The sequence below is a fragment of the Salvelinus fontinalis genome, chromosome 26 (assembly GCF_029448725.1).
Source record: "Salvelinus fontinalis isolate EN_2023a chromosome 26, ASM2944872v1, whole genome shotgun sequence".
Classification (NCBI taxonomy): Eukaryota; Metazoa; Chordata; class Actinopteri; order Salmoniformes; family Salmonidae; genus Salvelinus; species Salvelinus fontinalis.
Window position 1 is genome coordinate 31,335,999 of NC_074690.1, and position 19,800 is coordinate 31,355,798.

Below are 19,800 nucleotides of genomic sequence, written 5' to 3' on the forward strand. Positions count from 1 at the left end.
ATTATTGCTCACACAATTTGTATTTGGCACCAAATGTAAAAACAAGGTAACTGGGAATCAAAATGTCATGCCCATAATCCAGCATTTCACAATAATGCCTTGTGATCTGGAGGGCGACCTTTTGCATTCCCCCAATGGTCAATATGTGGACTCCTTACCAATATTTTAGATTAGATTGAGTTTATTAGCAACATGTACAGGGATGCAGACGTAATTGCAGGGAACGTATGTATGTATGTATCTACAGTTGAAGTCGGAAGTTTACATATATCTTACCCAAATACATTTAAACTCAGTTTCTCAATTCCTGACATTTAATCCTAGTAAAAAATCCCTGTCTTAGGTCAGTTAGGATCACCACTTTTATTTTAAGAATGTGAAATGTCAGAATAATAGTGTAAAGTGACTTATTTCAGCTTTTATTTCTTTCATCACATTCCCAGTGGGTCAGAAGTTTACATACACTCAATTCGTATTTGGTAGCATTGTCTTTAAATTGTTTAACTTGGGTCAAACGTTTGGGTAGCCTTCCACACACTTCCCACAACAAGTTGGGAGAATTTAGGCCCATTCCTGCTGACAGAGCTGGTGTAACTGAGTCAGGTTTGTAGGCCTCCTTGCTCGCACATGCTTTTTCAGTTCTCCCCACAAATTATTCTATAGGATTGAGGTCAGGGCTTTGTGATGACCACTCCAATACCTTGAATTGTTAAAATGGAGCCAGAAGAAACGGCAGCAGTTTTACGGGCGCCCAACCATTTGTGTTCTTATGTGGGGTGTTTTCGTGTAATTTTTTACTTATTTTGTGCATAATGTTTCTGCAACCGTATCTTACGGCAAAAAAAGAGCTTCTGGATATCAAGACAGCAATCACTCACCTCGGATTAGACAAAGATTTTTTCTTCAACAAGCAAGACACACAGGGCATTCTCCTAACACCCGACAGGGCCAACATCCCCGTTATTTGTAAGAGGAAGAAACACAGGTACAGAGGATACAGAGCGGGATGCCTCGTGAGGACGGGCAGAAGGCAAGTGGGAAAGCTGCCGTTACCGTCAATATTACTCACCAACGTGCAATCATTGGACAATAAATTAGAAGAGGTACGATCACGAATATCCTACCAACGCAACATCAAAAACTGTAATATCCTATGTTTCACGGAATCGTGGCTGAATGACGACATGGGTATTCAGCTAGCGGGATATACGCTGCACCGGCAAGATAGAACAGCACACTCCGGTAAGACGAGGGAGTGCGGTCTGTGCATATTTGTAAACAGCTGGTGCACGAAATCTAAGTAAGTGTCTAGATTTATTTACCACCACAGACAGATGCTGGCACTAAGACCGCACTCTGTAAAAGGAAATAAGCAAACAGGAAACCACTCACCCAGAGTCGGCGCTCCTAGTGGCCGGATACTTTAATGCAGGGAAACTTAAATCAGTTCTACCTAATTTCTATCAACATGTTAAATGTGCAACCAGAGGGGAAAGAATTCTAGATCACCTTTACTCCACACACAGAGATGCGTACAACGCTCGCCCTCCATTTGGTAAATCTGACCACAACTCTATCCTCCTGATTCCTGCTTGCAAGCAAAAATTAAAGCAGGAAGCACCAGTGACTCGGTCTATAAAAAAGTGGTCAGATGAAGCAGATGCTAAACTACAGGACTGTTTTGCTATCACAGACTGGAACATGTTCCGGGATTCTTCCGATGGCATTGAGGAGTACACCACATCAGTCACTGGCTTTATCAATAAGTGCATCGAGGACATCGTCCCCACAGTGACTGTACATACATACCCCAACCAGAAGCCATGGATTACAGGCAACATTTGCACTGAGCTAAAGGGTAGAGCTGCAGCTTTCAAGGTGCGGGACTCTAACCCGGAAGCTTACAAGAAATCCTGCTATGCCCTGCGACGAACCATCAAACAGGCAAAGCATGAATACAGGGCTAAGATTGAATCATACCACAACGGCTCCGATGTTCGTCTTATGTGGCAGAGCTTGCAAACTATTAGACTACAAAGGGAAGCACAGCCGCGAGCTGCCCAGTGACACGAGCCTACCAGACGAGCTAAATCACTTCTATGCTCGCTTCAAGGCAAGCAACAGTGAGGCATGCATGAGAACGTCAGCTGTTCCGGACGACTGTGTGATGACGCTTTCCGTAGCTGACGTGAGTAAGACCTTTAAACAGGTCAACATACACAAGGCTGCGGGGCCAGACGGATTACCGGAACGTGTGCTCCGGGCATGTGCTGACCAGTTGGCAGGTGTCTTCATTGACATTTTCAACATGTCCCTGATTGAGTCTGTAATACCAACATGTTTCAAGCAGACCAACATAGCCCCTGTGCCCGGGAACACAAAGGCAAACTGCCTAAAGGACTACAGACCCGTAGCACTCACGTCCGTAACTATGAAGTGCTTTGAAAGGCTGGTAATGGCTCACATCAACACCATTATCCCAGAAACCTTTGACCCACTCCAATTTGCATACCGCCCAAACAGATCCACAGATGATGCAATCTCTATTGCACTCCACACTGCCCTTTCCCACCTGGACAAAAGGAACACTTATGTGAGAATGCTATTCATTGACTACAGCTCAGCGTTCAACACCGTAGTGCCCTCAAAGCTCATCACTAAGCTAAGGTCCCTGGAACTAAACACCTCCCTCTGCAACTGGATCCTGGACTTCCTGACTGGCCGCCCCCAGGTGATGAGGATAGGTAGCAACACATCTGCCACGCTGATCCTCAACACTGCAGCCCCCCAGGGGTGCGTGCTCAGTCCCCTCCTGTACTCCCTGTTACCCCACGACTGCATGGCCAGGCACGACTCCAACACCATCACGTTTGCAGACGACACAACAGTGGTAGGCCTGATCACCGACAACGACATGACAACCTATACGGAGGTGGTCAGAGACCTGGCCGGGTGGTGCTAGAATAACAACCTATCCCTCAACGTAACCAAGACTAAGGAGATGATTGTGGACTACAGGAAAAGGAGGACCGAGCACGCCCCCATTCTCATCGACAGGGCTGTAGTGGAGCAGGTTGAGAGCTTCAAGTTCCTTGGTGTCCACATCACCAACAAACTAGAATGGTCCAAACACACCAAGACAGTCGTGAAGAGACAAAGTATATTCCCCCTCAGGAAACTAAAAAGATTTGGCATGGGTCCTGAGATCCTCAAAACGTTCTACAGCTGCAATATCGAGAGCATCCTGACTGGTTGCTGAGGGTAGTGCGTACGGCCCAGTACATCACTGGGGCTAAGCAGCCTGCCATCCAGCCTGCCATGTCAGACCCCAGCCACATTTGCACTTTTCGCACCAAAGTACGTTCATCTCTAGGAGACAGAACGCATCTCCTTCCTGAGTGGTATGACAGCTGTGTGGTCCCATGGTGTTTATACCTGCGTACTATTGTTTTTACAGATGAAAGTGGTACCTTCAGGCGTTTGGAAATTGCTCCCAAGGATGAACCAGACTTGTTGAGGTCTACAATTAATTTATTTTGATTTTTCCATGATGTCATGCAAAGAGGCACTGAGTTTGAAGGTAGGCCTTGAAATACATCCACAGGTAAACCACCAATTGACTCAAATGATGTCAATTAGCCTAATAGAAGCTTCTAAAGCCATGACATCCAAGCTGTTTAAAAGGCACAGTCAACTTTGTGTATGTAACCTTTTTACCCACTAGAATTGTGATACAGTGAATTATAAGTGAAATAATCTGTAAACAATTGTTGGAAAATTACTTGCCAAAACTATAGTTTGTCAACAAGAAATGTGTGGAGTGGTTGAAAAACGAGTTTTAATGACTCCAACCTAAGTGTATGTAAACTTCCGACTTCAACTGTAGGTATTTGTAGGATGACATTTTTTCAAAGGATAAGTCATCAGATGTGACAATGCTACCTTCTCTGGCAAAGTTCGAGCTCTGGTAAAGACCATGAATTAATTTATTTGTACATTCAATACCAGTTTGAGACCTTAAAGGGAGGCCTGCAGTGACTGAAAAGCAGTCTTGAGCTCTTCAACAGCCTGAACCAGAGAAGGAGCACATGATTGTTTGACTTTATCATCTGCATATACAATGCTGTGAAAAAGTATTTGCCCCCTTCATGATTTCTTATTTTTTTGCACATTTGTCACACTTAAATGTTTCAGATCATCAAACGCATTTAAATATTACACAAAGATAACCCAAGTAAACACAAAATGCCGTTTTTAAGTGACTGTTTGGCAATAATGACCATCGTTATGTTAGGTGAAAAACGGGGGAGGCTTGCAAGCCGAAGAACACCATCCCAATCGTGTGTCTCCTAGAGATGAACGTACTCTGGTGCGAAAAGTGCAAATCAATCCCAGAACAGCTAGGACCTTGTGAAGATGCTGGAGGAAACAGGCACAAAAGTATCTATATCCACAGTAAAACGAGTTGTTTATCGACATAACCTGAAAGGACGCTCAGCAAGGAAGAAGCCACTGCTCCAAAACCGCCATAAAAAAAGCCAGACTATGGTTTGCAACTGCACATGGGTACAAAGATCGTACCTTTTGGAGAAATGTCCTCTGGGCTTATGAAACAAAATTAGAACTGTTTGGCAATAATGACCATTGTTATGTTAGGTGAAAAAAAGGGGAGGCTTGCAAGCCGAAGAACACCATCCCAATCGTGAAGCACAGGGGTGGCAGCATCATGTTGTGGGGGTGCTTTGCTGCAAGAGGGACTGGTGCACTTCACAAAATAGATGGCATCATGAGTGAGGAAAATTATATGGATATATTGAAGCAACATCTCAAGACATCAGTCAGGAAGTTAAAGCTTGGTCGCAAATGGGTCTTCCAAATGGACAATGACCCCAAGCATACTTCCAAAGTTGTGGCAAAATGGCTTAAGGACAACAAAGTCAAGGTATTGGAATGGCCATCACAAAGCCCTGACCCTATAGAAAATGTGTGAACAATACTGAAAAAGCGTGTACGAGCAAGGAGGCCTACAAACCTGACTCGGTTACACCAGCTCTGTCAGGAGGAATGGGACAAAATTCACCCAACTTATTGTGGGAAGCTTGTGGAAGGCTACCCGAAAATGTTTGACCCAAGTTAAACAATTTAAATGCAATACACTCAATTAGTATTTGGTAGTATGTAAACTTATGACCCACTGGGAATGTGATGAAATAAATAAATCATTCTCTCTACTTTTATTCTGACATTTCACATTCTTAAAATAAAGTGGTGATCCTAACTGACCTAAGATGGGGAATTTTTACTCTGATTAAATGTCAGGAATTGTGACAAACTGAGTTTAAATGTATTTGGCTAAGGTGTATGTAAACTTCCGACTTCAAATGTATACAGTGGGGAGAACAAGTATTTGATACACTGCCGATTTTGCATGTTTTCCTACTTACAAAGCATGTAGAGGTCTGTCATTTTTATCATAGGTACACTTCAACTGTGAGAGACAATCTAAAACAAAAATCCAGAAAATCACATTTGTATGATTCTTAAGTAATTAATTAGCATTTTATTGCATGACATAAGTATTTTGAAACATCAGAAAAGCAGAACTTAATATTTGGTACAGAAACCTTTGTTTGCAATTACAGAGATCATACGTTTCCTGTAGTTCTTGACCAGGTTTGCACACACTGCAGCAGGGATTTTGGCCCACTCCTGCTTTGTAAGTAGGAAAACCTGCAAAATTGTTCTCCCCACTGTGTGTGTGTGTGTATATAGTTACTTTTACAGCCTTATTCTAAAATGTATTAAATCGTTTTTTTCAATCTAAACACAATATAGCACAATGACAAAGCAAAAATAGGTTTTTAGACATTTCTGCAAATGTATTAAAAACAAAAAACTGATATCACATGTACGTAAGTATTCAGACCCTTTAACTCAGTACTTTGTTGAAGAGCCTTTGGCAGCGATTACAGCCTCGAGTCTTCTTGGGTATGACGCTATAAGCTTGGCACACTTGTATTTGGGGAGTTTCCTCTATTCTCTGCGGATCTTCTCAAGCTCTATCAGGTTGGATGGGGAGCGTCGCTGCACAGCTATTTTCAGGTCTCTCCAGAGATGTTCGATCGGGTTCAAGTCCAGTCAGTGGCCACTCAAGGACATTGAGGACACTTGTCCTGAAGCCACTCCTGCGTTGTCTTGGATCTGTTCTTAGGGTCGTTGTCCTGTTGGAAGGTGAATCTTGGCCCCAGTCTGAGGTGCTGAGCGCTCTGGAGCAGGTTTTAATCAAGGATCTCTCTGTACTTTGCACTGTTCATCTTTCCCTCGATCCTGACTAGTCTCCCAGTCCCTGCCGCTGAAAAACATCCCCACACCATAATGCTACCACCACCATGCTTCACCGTAGGAATGGTGCCTGTTTTCCTCCAAATGTGGCGCTTGGCATTCAGGACAGAGTTCAATCCTGGTTTCATCAGACCAGAGAAACTTTTTTCTCATGGTCTGAGTCCTTTAGGTGCCTTTTGGCAAACTCCAAGCAGACTGTCATGTGCCTTTTCCTGAAGAGTGGCTTCTGTCTGGCCACTCTACCATAAAGGCCTGATTGGTGGAGTGCTGCAGAGATGGTTGTCCCGGGCGCCAAAGACGTGGATGTTAATTAAGGCAGCCCCCTGCACTTTTCTGATTCAGAGGGGTTGGGTTAAATGCGGAAGACACATTTCAGTTGAAGGCATTCAGTTGTACAACTGACTAGGTATCCCCTTTCCCTTTTTGGAAGGTTCTACCATCTACACAGAGGTACTCTGGAGCTCTGTGAGAGTGGCCATCGGGTTCTTTGTCACCTCCCTGACCAAGGCCCTTCTCCCCTGATTGCTCAGTTTGGCAGGGCCGCCAGCTCTAGGAGGTGTCTATGTAGTTCCAATCTTCCATTTAAGAATGATGGAGGCCAATTTGTTCTTGGGGACCTTCAATGCTGCAGAAATATTTTGGTACTCTTCCCCAAATCTGTGCCTTAACACAATCCTGTCTCAGGCTGTAATGTAACAAAATGTGGAAAAGGTCAAGGGGTCTGAATACTTTCTGAATGCACTGTGTGTGTGTGATATATATATATATATATATATATATATATATATATATATATATATTTTTTATTTTTTTTTCTTCTTTTTTACGCTGGAGCAATGATAAATGTCCATGGGGAGGGGGGGGGGGGGGGGTCTGCAAGTGGGATACACATTACCAGGCAACTCTTTTTTTTCTATATTTACAACTTAGGTCAGCTATGCTGGCCTATGGAGTCCCTTGGGAAACCCAACTACCAAACAATCCAATGATGGGATTTATACATAAATTATCTGGGCTCTATAATATAAAAGACTGATCTGTATAATATATAAACAACTTTATATATTACACAGACAATATACAACAATGTGAAAAACTAAGCTTATTCTTTGCTAGCCATTAAAATATGGTCCAGAGATCTAATTTAATCTTAACCATGCTTTTAACTGGAACAGAATATGGAAAAATATGACCTCAGCATCCCGTAATCTGAACTATCGATTTATACATTTTAAATTTGTTCAGACTGTATTTAACACCAAGGAAATGTTGTACGATGAAATTGGCCCCAACTCCCCAACTGTTCATTGTGTCCCCTAAATCAGGTAGGCACATTCCTTCATATAATGTGGTTAAATTGTACTAGGGAAAAGTTCCAAGATTAATTTTGAAGTGCGTGAATTTAAATATTCAATGCTTTCTATCTCTTATGTTACTTAATGATCGCCCCTTGATTCTCTCAATCAAAATATGAAGATTACTGTAGGCAGGCAACACTGATGCCTGATGAACAATTTGGGGGGGGGGTTGTGTCAGGGATTCCTTTTGTATGCTTTTATTTGATTGTTTTTGTACCCTCTGAAAAAGAAAAATGACAAAACTAAACAAAAAGTTGGTCACAAAAACAAATTGCGTCATAATGTGTTTGTTTTCTTATACAGGTACATCAATCACTCTTGTACCCCGAACTGTGTTGCTGAGGTGGTAACCTTTGAAAGAGGTTATAAAATCATCATCACCTCCAACCGCAGAATCGAGAAAGGAGAGGAGGTGTGTTCTTTTTCCTTTCAATTGGAAATCTCCTACTATGCTATGAGTGACGTTTGCATTGTCATCACTATTCTCTCTGCATTATTTTCCAGCTGTGTTTCGACTACCAGTTTGACTGTGTGGACAGCCAACACAAGATTGCCTGTCACTGTGGAACAGCAGACTGCAGGAAAAGGATCAACTGAAAAATGACAACAAATGCATTCCTTTCCATATTATGCAGATGCCCTGATCTCTGTGTAGACAGAGGTGCTTCAGGCTGTCCTTTCTTAGAACGAGTGGAAGACCTGAGCGATGCATGGATGGAGTCCCATGTTTGGAAACAGACTGAAGATGGACAGGAGAGGGCTTGGAAAGAGGCGAGCAGGAAGAAGCAACAGCAGATAGACGTGTGATTTGTGCCATATTACATGAGGCTGGGTTTTATTGCAAGCCCTCTGTCAACGAGTGGATGTGTCTGTGTATTAGTGAGATGATATACAATAGGGCGCAGAAGAGAATCCACCAGCGAATGAGAAGAGAGCACTGTGTGGGTCACGGACCTTATTGGTTGTTAAGGGCAGGCCCTTTTGTTTAAAACTTTAAATGTAAAACAGTTTGACTAAATGTAGAATTCACTGAATGGGGAATGTACAGCAATGACTACAGCGAAGGGAATATTAACTTGCACTAAAAAAAAAGAGACACGTACACACAACTTTAAGATACTTGATTCCATGAGTCAGTTTTATCATAGGTTTCTGTCATGTGATTTGAGTGAAATTCGAGGGGACGTTTTGTATTTATTATTGAGTGAATGAATTTTATTGTCAAAATGACGAGACAGTAAAACGAAGGCTAAACTGATAGTTTTCTGAAGATTGAAGAAATGCTCTTACTTTTGTACAAATGTATATAAAGAAAAATATAGGAATAACTGACCAAATACTACCTTAACCTTCTCAATGTTTGGGTGTTTTTTTTTTTTTTTGTCATTGCAATTTATTTAAGAAGGATGTCATGATATCAGTTTGAGAGTATATATTATGATTATTCTGTACAGAATTTGTAAAATAACCACAATAATTCAAAGTATTTTTGTTTTATTAAAAGTATGGTATTGTAGTGTAGTGTTTTTGTGATTTACACGTACTTTGACCACTCAAAAAGAAATATTTTTGGTGACTAACGAGTGTAGAAAAGAGTCATTGGTTACAGAATTTCAAAATGGGAAAGACATCATTCTGACATCTTTGCTGTTAATCAGGTTTGATTTTATAGAACTGTGAATAAGGTTTTTAAACCACCCAAACACAATTTTAACTTTTTAACCCAAATAGGCATAGGAATACCACCTTGTTTTTGTGTTGTTTTTTTACATAGATATTGTGTACAGACGTCCAATAACATTGCTTACTGCTTCAGGCGATTTGAAATTAAGGTGTACTGGGAAAAAATAATCATGTTTCTTGCAAAGGAAAAGGTTGGGACATTTGGTGGTGCTATATTTTGAAAGGAGAAATGTATCTGATATGTACACTTCACAAGCCACTTACAATAGTTAGAAAATGCAAGATGTTTTGCGTACACAATTTCAAGTCGACTGTAAAATTTGAGACAGTCTTAGAACTTGTAATGTATATGGCATGTATTTTTTTAACTTTCCGAAGACTCAATTGTATATATTTTCTCAATGAATGGTTGTAACAAAATTATTTCTTGGATATTTTTCTTCTCTTGTATAAAATGACATCATCCTGCCAGTGTGTTTGTGCTACATTTTTCTTGGTCCTGTAAAGTAGTCAATGTTTTTTGAAAACAGCCTTTTGAAGTGTACAGAGTAATGAGATTGAGTTTGTGTAATTGAATTTAGAAGCATTTACAAAATAAACTATTTTACATCTTAATTATTTGTTGTGTGCCTTTTAGAAATCACACATCTTACTGACCCATAGGACTGAACCCCCTGGAGTATTGTAGTTCACTGCTCAAGAAAGACACCCACTGGCCAAATATGGTAACTTAATCAAATACAATTTTATTTCGTACATGCTTCATATACGTAAACAACAGGTGTAGACCAACACTGAAATGCTTACTTACAGGTCATTTTGTAATGCAGAGTTAAAGATAAAGAAATAGTGACAAGGAATAAATGCACAATGAGTAACGAGTAAAAATAACATGGCTATGTACAGGGATTACCAGTCCCGAGTCGATGTGCAGGGGTACGAGGTAATTGAGGTAGGTAATGTACAGTGCCTTCGAGGTATTTTCCTGATTCCAAGTGGATAAAAAAAATCTCATCCATCTACACACAATACCCCATAATGACAACGTGAACACGTTTTTAGAAATGTTTGCAAATTTATTGAAAATGAAATAATTTAGATAAGTAATTCACACCCCTAACTTGATATGTGTTAAAATCACATTTGGCAGTGATTAAACTTGAGTCTTTCTAGGTAAGTCTTAATAGCTTTCCAAACCTGGATGGTACAATATTTACCTATTTTTATTTTTTTAATTCTTCATGCTCTGTCAAGTTGGTTGTTGATCATTGCTAGAAAGACATTTAAGTCTTGCCATTTATTTTCAATGCCGTCTTCAACTCCAGTGTATACATGGCATTGTGTTTTAGGTTATTATCCTGCTAAAAGGTTCATTTGTCTCCCAGTGTCTTGAAAACCTGGTTCAGTCTGCATTCCATCTGTGATTTTGCCTGTGCTTAGCTCTAATCCGTTTATTTTTATCCTCCAAAAAACTCCCTAGTCCTTGCCAATGAAAAGCATACACTTAACATGATGCTTGAAATTATGAAGAGTGGAACTCTGAGGTTTTGGATTTTGTATTCAGGACATAAAGTTAATTTCTTTGCAAAAATGTTGTCAGTTTTACTTCAGTGACTTATTGCAAACAGGATGCATGTTTCAAATAATTATATTCTGTACAAGCTTCCTTTTCACTGTGTCATTTAGGTTAGTATTGTGGAGTAACTAGAATGTTGTTGATCCATCCTCCAATCACAGCCATTAAACTCTGTATACACATCCAAAGTGTAATTCATTTAATTAGGCATTTTGCATCTCTGTTAGTAAGCATTTCTCCTTTACCAAGATAATCCATCCATCTAACAGATATGGCTTATCAAGAAGCTGATTAAACAGCATAATCATTACACAAGTACACCTTGTGCTGGGGACAATGAAAGGCCAGTCTAAAATGTGCAGTTTTGTCACAAAGCAATGCCACAGATATCTCAACTTTTGAGGGAGCATGCAAAGTGCTGTTGCCAGATAATGTAATGTTCATTTCTCTGCCATAAACCACCTCCAACATTGTTTTAGAGAATTTGGCAGTATGTCCAACTGGCCTCACAACCGTAGATCACGTGTAACCACGACAGCCCAGGACCTCTACATACGGCTTCTTCAGCTGCGGGGTCGTCTGAGAACAGCCACCCGGACAGCTGATGAAACTGGGTTTGCAAAACTAAAGAATTTCTGCACAAACTGTCAGAAACCGTTTCAGGGAAGCTCATCTGTGTTCTCTCGTCGTCCTCACCAGGGTCTTGACCTGACTGCAGTTCGCCATCGTAACCAACTTCAGTGGGAAAATGCTCACATTTGATGGCCATTGGCACGTTGAAGAATTGTGCTCTTCACGGATGAATTCCAGTTTCAAATACTTTCTATAGAACAAACTTCGTCAGGATTGGCAAAGAGATGTATTTATAGACTAACACACTTGAAACAAATAGCCAAATCGAAAACTGCAGACATTACTAGTGCCTACCCCGCGATAAAACCGCCATCATTGACAGCTACCTTGAAGGACACAAATAAAGAATGATTTCTGCTACTAAAACCAGTGAAATGTAGGCTAAACTGACAACGGGTGAAGAGCAGAAATCTCAACTATCAAGCAAGTCGCAGCAATGAAGAACTGGGTGCGTGCGCGTTCACGCGAAGGGGGGATTCTGTCAGGTGGAGATGTTCGGCACAACACTGGCAATCTGAAGTTTAAACTAGTGCAAACAATATAAGCACAGAGCTCTCATCTGATTGGCCAGTAAGCCATCAATCATAGGCGTAACAAGATAGGGATCTCCACTCATAACAATATCATACGTTTTGCAAATCGGTACATATTGTACGAATTACAGTTCCTAACATATCATATGCATTGTAATTCGTAAGATACCATACAACATGAATGAGGGACATCCACAAATAAATACATACCATACGAAACGTAACATATCATAGCCTACTAATTGGAGTGTTCCAGAGTTACATTTACTATTTTAAGTTTACCCCTGAGTCAAGGTTGTAGCACACCCTATGTTTTATGGTGAAACAGCACGCTCAGTCTTGGTGATGTCAATATAGCCGTAGTTAGGCCTAATGCGTCGGTAGTGCGGTATACTTCCTGGTAAATTAACTAATTTATTTGAAAGAACTTTGACTTAAAACTTCGTTTTCAGATAGAGACGTATGACATATGCCACGCAATTTACCCAAACTCGATCTTCCTCGTTAAAAAGAAAGAAAATATCATTATTAGTCTGAAAATGGGAAGCACGGTGATGGAGTCTAACAAGAAGGATAACTCGAAGAAAACCTCGAAGAAAAAGGGAATCCTACGCATAAACATGCCAGTAAGTTCCTAAATTATATACGTGGTGTGAGATCTATAGGCATTTGTTACTGTGGCATTGTGTCAAGAGCAGACTGTGGGCTTTTATTATAACAGTGAGATTAATGCAGTAGGCTACGTTAGTGTGTTTGGGCCACAATGTTGCAAAAGATATTGCAACTTTAGGTATGCGCGGGTATCAGCGTTGTTACTGTACGTCAATCCACATGGGCATCTTTTCCAATTGACAGCATCTAGTCCTCACATTTGAGGTCATGTTTTTTTTTATAGCCCTTTATGTTTTAATTACATCATAATCAAAAACAACACTGCTGTTTTATTTTATTAATATCTTAACAAACCAGCATTGTTTTTTTCCATTCTTGCATGAACTGGAATATTAGAAACATAATCAAGTCATTAGTTAGCCTACTTTTAACATGGTCAAATGGAAGTCAGGAGTACGATTCGGCTTGTGGGCAATAAGATATCTGATGTTGTTTACAAATGTGAAGAATAAAAAAATATACAAAAATTGTGAGAAAAGGAAGCTAGGCAAACAGCTGGAAGGAAACACTGATCTGGTCTCTGCTCTAAACCACTAAGTCATGATTCATTATGGGTGCCCGCATCTTAACTAGGGCCAACATGGAGAAGAGAGCAGAGGAGTCATGATTAATTGGATTTCAGAGTATTATTCTGGTTTCTCTCACATCATGTTCTCTCTGCTCAAGTTAACGAAGTTACTCGCATTAGCATCATATCAGCCTGGTTTAACCTGAAACAATGCTGAACAGTGAGCACAGGGTTAAATCTTTTTATTTTATTTATTATTATTTATCCAGGAAAAGCCCATTGAGACCCAGAGTCTCTTTTTCAAGGGAGACCTGGCCAAGAAGGCAGCAACAATCAATGCGTTACAGAATTAAAACATACAATAATACAACATGATCCAGCCCCCCCAAAAAAAACATTTACACTCCTCCATAACAAAGTCTCCATCAATATTTTAAATTCATTCAGTGGCACTAACATGTCTAAATGAAGCATAGATTGTAGACTATTCCATGCCTCTGGTGCGCAAGAAGAGAAGGCAGTCTTGCCTAATACTGTGAATGTCCTGGGGACTTTAAGTAGCAACCACCTAGCAGACCGGGTATGGTAACTGCTGGTGGTGACGGAGACCAGACTACAGAGGTAAAGAGGAAGTTTACCCAAAAGGGCTTTGTAGATGAACACATACAAATGTAGCTTTCTGCACATATAAAGTGAGGTTCAACCTACCATTTGATACAAGGTGCAATGGTGGGTGAGTGACTTGGCATTTGTAATAAAGTGCAAGGATGCATGATAAACAGAGTCCAGTCTCTGTAAGACGGAGGAGGTTGCATGATAAACAGAGTTCAGTCTCTGTAAGTCAGAGGAGGTTGCATGATAAACAGAGTCCAGTCTCTGTAAGTCAGAAGAGGTTGCATGATAAACAGAGTCCAGTCTCTGTAAGTCAGAGGAGGTTGCATGATAAACAGAGTCCAGTCTCTGTAAGTCAGAGGAGGTTGCATGATAAACAGAGTCCAGTCTCTGTAAGACAGAGGAGGCTGCATGATAAACAGAGTCCAGTCTCTGTAAGACGGAGGAGGTTGCATGATAAACAGAGTCCAGTCTCTGTAAGACGGAGGAGGTTGCATGATAAACAGAGTCCAGTCTCTGTAAGACAGAGGAGGTTGCATGATAAACAGAGTCCAGTCTCTGTAAGACAGAGGAGGTTGCATGATAAACAGAGTCCAGTCTCTGTAAGACAGAGGAGGTTGCATGATAAACAGAGTCCAGTCTCTGTAAGACAGAGGAGGTTGCATGATAAAGAGTCCAGTCTCTGTAAGACAGAGGAGGTTGCATGATAAACAGAGTCCAGTCTCTGTAAGACGGAGGAGGCTGCATGATAAACAGAGTCCAGTCTCTGTAAGACAGAGGAGGCTGCATGATAAACAGAGTCCAGTCTCTGTAAGACAGAGGAGGTTGCATGATAAACAGAGTCCAGTCTCTGTAAGACAGAGGAGGCTGCATGATAAACAGAGTCCAGTCTCTGTAAGACAGAGGAGGCTGCATGATAAACAGAGTCCAGTCTCTGTAAGACAGAGGAGGCTGCATGATAAACAGAGTCCAGTCTCTGTAAGACAGAGGAGGTTGCATGATAAACATAGTCCAGTCTCTGTAAGACAGAGGAGGCTGCATGATAAACAGAGTCCAGTCTCTGTAAGACAGAGGAGGCTGCATGATAAACAGAGTCCAGTCTCTGTAAGACGGAGGAGGATGCATGATAAACAGAGTCCAGTCTCTGTAAGACAGAGGAGGTTGCATGCATATACAACAAGTCACCATAATCAATGACAGAGAGAAAAGTGGCCTGAACAAGCTTCTTTCTAGCCATAAGCGGGAAGCAAGACTTATTAAGAAAATAAAAACCCAATTTCAATATAAGCTTCGTCACAAGATTGTCCACATGAACTTTAAAGGACAACTTGTCATCAAACCATATACCTACAGTTGGAGTCGGAAGTTTACATACACCTTAGCCAAATACATTTAAACTCAGTTTTTCACAATTCCTGACATTTAATCCTTGTAAACAATCCCTGTCTTAGGTCAGTTAGGATTACTACTTTATTTTAAGAATGTGAAATGTCAGAATAATTGTAGAGAGAATGACTTATTTCAGCTTTTATTTCTTTCATCACATTATCCAATGGGTCAGAAGTTTACATATACTCAATTAGTATTTGGTAGCATTGCCTGAGTCAGGTTTGTAGGCCTCCTTGCTCGTACACGCTTTTTCAGTATTGCTTACACATTTTCTATAGGATTAAGGTCAGGGCTTTGTGATGGCCTCTCCAATACCTTGACTTTGTTGTCCTTAAGCCATTTTTCCACAACTTCGGAAGTATGCTTGGGTTCATTGTCCATTTGCGACCAAGCTTTAACTTCCTGACTGATGTCTTGAGATTTTGCTTCAAAATATCCACATAATTTTCCTCCGTCATGATGCCATCTATTTTGTGAAGTGCACCAGAACCTCCTGCAGCAAAGCACCCCCACAACATGATGCTGCCACCCCTGTGCTTCACGATTGGAATGGTGTTCTTCAGCTTGCAAGCCTCCCCCTTTTTCACCAAACATAATGATGGTGATTATGGCCAAACAGTTCTGTTTTTGTTTCATCAGCCCAGAGGACATTTCTCCAAAAGGTACGATCTTTGTCCCCATGTGCAGTTGCAAACCGTAGCCTGGCTTTTTTTATGGAGGTTTTGGAGCAGTGGCTTCTTCCTTGCTGAGGGGCTTTTCAGGTTATGTCGATATAGGACTTGTTTTACTGTGGATATAGATACTTTTGTACCTGTTTCCTCCAGCATGTTCACAAGGTCCTTTGCTGTTGTTCTGGTATTGATTTGCATTTTTCGCACCAAAGTACGTTCATCTCTAGGAGACAGAACGCGTCTCCTTCCTGACCGGTATGACGGCTGTGTGGTCCCATGGTGTTTATACCTCTGTACTATTATTTGTACAGATGAACGTGGTACCTTCAGGCGTTTGGAAATTGCTCCCAAGGATGAACCAGACTTGTGGAGGTCTACAATTGATTTAATTTGATTTTCCCATGATGTCATGCAAAGAGGCACTGAGTTTGAAGGTAGGCCTTGAAATACATCCACAGGTAAACCACCAATTGACTCAAATGATATCAATTAGCCTAATAGAAGCTTCTAAAGCCATGACAGTATTTTCTGGAATTTTCCAAGCTGTTTAAAAGGCACAGTCAACTTAGTGTATGCCAAACAAGGGCTGACCATATGCTGACACATGCACATTTGTGGCCTGCTGGAGGTCATTTTGCAGGGCTCTAGCAGTGCTCCTCCTGCTCAAAGGCGGAGGTAGCGGTCCTGCTGCTGGGTTGTTGCCCTCCTACGGCCTCCTCCACGTCTCCTGATGTACTGGCCTGTCTCCTGGTAGCGCCTCCATGCTCTGGACACTACGCTGACAGACACAGCAAACCTTCTTGCCACAGCTCGCATTGACGTGCCATCCTGGATGAGCTGCACTACCTGAGCCACTTGTGTGGGTTGTAGACTCCGTCTCATGCTACCACTAGAGTGAGAGCACCGCCAGCATTCAAAAGTGACCAGAACATCAGCCAGGAAGCATAGGAACTGAGAAGTGGTCTGTGGTCACCACCTGCAGAATCACTCCTTTATTGAGGGTGTCTTGCTAATTGCCTATAATTTCCACCTTTTGTCTATTCCATTTGCACAACAGCATGTGAAATTTATTGTCAATCAGTGTTGCTTCCTAAGTGGACAGTTTGATTTCACAGAAGTGTGATTGACTTGGAGTTACATTGTTTTGTTTAAGTGTTCCCTTTATTTTTTTCAGCAGTGTATTACACAAGATAACCCAAGTAAACACAAAATGCAGTTAAGTGATGATTTTATTTATTAAGGGAAGAAAGCTATCCAAACCTTCATGACCCTATGTCAAAAGGTAATTGCCCCATAAACCTAATAACTGGTTGTGCCACCCTCAGCAGCAATGAGTCTTTCACATCGCTGTGGAGGAATTTTGGCCCACTCTTCTTTGCAGAATTGTTTTAATCCAGCCACATTGGAGGGTTTTCGAGCATGAACCGCCTTTTTAAGGTCACGCCACAGCATCTCAATCGGATTCCAGTCCAGACTTTGACTAGGCCACTCCAAAACCTTCATTTTGTCTTTTTAAGCCATTCAGAGGTGGACTTGCTGGTGTGTTTTGGATCATTGTCCGGCTGCAGAACCCAAGTGCTCTTCAGCTTGAGGTCATGAACTGATGGCCAGACATTCTCCTTCAGGATTTTTTGGTAGAGAGCAGAATTCATGGTTCCATCAATCACAGCAAGTTGTCCAGGTCCTGATGCAGCAAAGCAGCCCCAGACCATCACACTACCACCACCATATTTGACTGTTGGTATGATGTTCTTTTTCCTGAACTGCTGTTACTTTTACGCCAGATGTAACGGGACGCACACCTTCCAAAAAGTTCAACTTTTGTCTTGTCAGTCCACCGAATATTTTCCCAAAAGTCTTGGGGATCATCAAGATGTGTTTTGCCAAAAGTGAGACGAGCCTTTATGTTATTTTTGGTCAGCAGTGGTTTTCGCCTTGGAACTCTGCCATGGATGCTATTTTTGCCCAGTCTCTTTCTTATGGTTGAGTCATGAACACTGACCTTAACTGAGGCAAGTGATGCCTGCAGTTCTTTAGATGTTGTTGAGGGTTCTTTTGTGACCACTTGGATGAGTCGTCACTGCTCTCTTGGGGTAATTTTGGTCGGCCGGCCACTCCTGGGAAAGTTCACCACTGTTCCAAATTTTCTCAATTTGTGGATAATGGCTCTCACGTGGTTCGCTGGAGTCCCAAAGCTTGAGAAATGGCTTTGTAACCCTTTCCAGACTGATAGATGTCAATTACTTTGTTTGTCATCTGTTCCTGAATTTCTTTGGATCGCGGCATGATGTCTTGCTTTTTGAGATCTTTTGGCCTACTTCACTTTGTCAGACAGGTTCTATTTAAGTGATTTCTTGATTCAACAGGTCTGGCAGTAATCAGACCTGGGTGTGGCTAGTGAAATTGAACTCAGCTTTCCAAAAAATGTGATTAACCACAGTAAATGCATGATTTAACAAGGGGGGCAATTACTTTGTCACATAGGACCATGACGGTTCGGATAGGTTTTTTCCCTTAATAAATAAAAAGATCACTTAACTGCATTTTGTGTTTACTTGGGTTATCTTTGTGAAACATTTAAGTGTGACAAATGTGCAAAAAGTCAAAGGTGGCAAATACTTTTTCACAGCACTGTAGATGTAACTTTGCTGGTTGCATCCCATTTCCCAAATCATTAATAAAAATTGAGAACAACACAGGAGCTAAAATGGAACCCTGGGGCACACCTCTATTAATCTCAAGAAAGCTAGACTTGTAATTGTTAGTATATACACACTGTGTTCTGTCATAAAAATAATTCCTAAACCAATTTACTGCCCCTTCACTGAGACCAATGTTGGTGAGTCTAGCTAGCAACAATTCATGGTCAACTGAATCAAATGCCTTTGATAAATCCACAAACATAGCATCACAATTAAGGTGCTGGCAGGCTAGCATCATATGGGTTGTCTTTGGGTGTGTTCGTAATTTCACTCTGGAGTGCCAGAGCGCACTCAGAGTGCACTCTGGGCTTTTGTGAATTCAGAGAGTTGTCAGATTGTCAATTCGTAAATTCAGAGCGGTGCGTTCTCGGAGTGTTCAGAGTGCACACTGGAAGCTCTGTCAGAGGAGTAGGGTTGATACAAGCTTTCTGACCTCGCAATGGCAGTCAAGGACTAAAGCTAACTGGCTAAAGTTGGTGAGCTTGCTAGCTACAGTGGGGAGAACAAGTATTTGATACACTGCCGATTTTGCAGGTTTTCCTACTTACAAAGCATGTAGAGGTCTGTAATTTTTTATCATAGGTACACTTCAACTGTGAGAGACGGAATCTAAAACAAAAATCCAGAAAATCACATTTGTATGATTTTTAAGTAATTAATTTGCATTTTATTGCATGACATAAGTATTTGATAACCTACCAACCAGTAAGAATTCCGGCTCACAGACCTGTTAGTTTTTCTTTAAGAAGCCCTCCTGTTCTCCACTCATTACCTGTATTAACTGCACCTGTTTGAACTCGTTACCTGTATAAAAGACACCTGTCCACACACTCAATCAAACAGACTCCAACCTCTCCACAATGGTCAAGACCAGAGAGCTGTGTAAGGACATCAGGGATAAAATTGTAGACCTGCACAAGGCTGGGATGGGCTACAGGACAATAGGCAAGCAGCTTGGTGAGAAGGCAACAACTGTTGGCGCAATTATTAGAAAATGGAAGAAGTTCAAGATGACGGTCAATCACCCTCGGTCTGGGTCTCCGTGCAAGATCTCACCTCGTGGGACATCAATGATCATGAGGAAGGTGAGGGATTAGCCCAGAACTACACGGCAGGACCTG

At 41.3% G+C, this 19,800-nt stretch overlaps 2 protein-coding genes across 7 annotated transcripts in view; both read left to right on the forward strand.

The window, feature by feature from the left end:
- Positions 1-9,998, forward strand: part of LOC129824108 (histone-lysine N-methyltransferase 2C-like) — a 131,441-nt gene extending 121,443 nt beyond the window's left edge. For all 6 annotated transcript variants that reach the window (XM_055883452.1, XM_055883454.1, XM_055883450.1 and 3 more), the window contains 2 exons: positions 8,004-8,112; positions 8,205-9,998. In XM_055883452.1, the coding sequence (XP_055739427.1) occupies positions 8,004-8,112; positions 8,205-8,297 (202 nt within the window). In that variant the 3' untranslated portion in view covers positions 8,298-9,998. The remainder of the gene's footprint in view (positions 1-8,003; positions 8,113-8,204) is intronic.
- A 2,485-nt stretch (positions 9,999-12,483) lies between these two features.
- The window catches only part of LOC129824109 (5'-AMP-activated protein kinase subunit gamma-2-like), an 81,563-nt gene continuing 74,246 nt past the window's right edge, over positions 12,484-19,800 (forward strand). Inside the window, exon 1 of the mRNA XM_055883458.1 lies at positions 12,484-12,751. Within this exon, the coding sequence (XP_055739433.1) occupies positions 12,665-12,751 (87 nt within the window). The 5' untranslated portion in view covers positions 12,484-12,664. The remainder of the gene's footprint in view (positions 12,752-19,800) is intronic.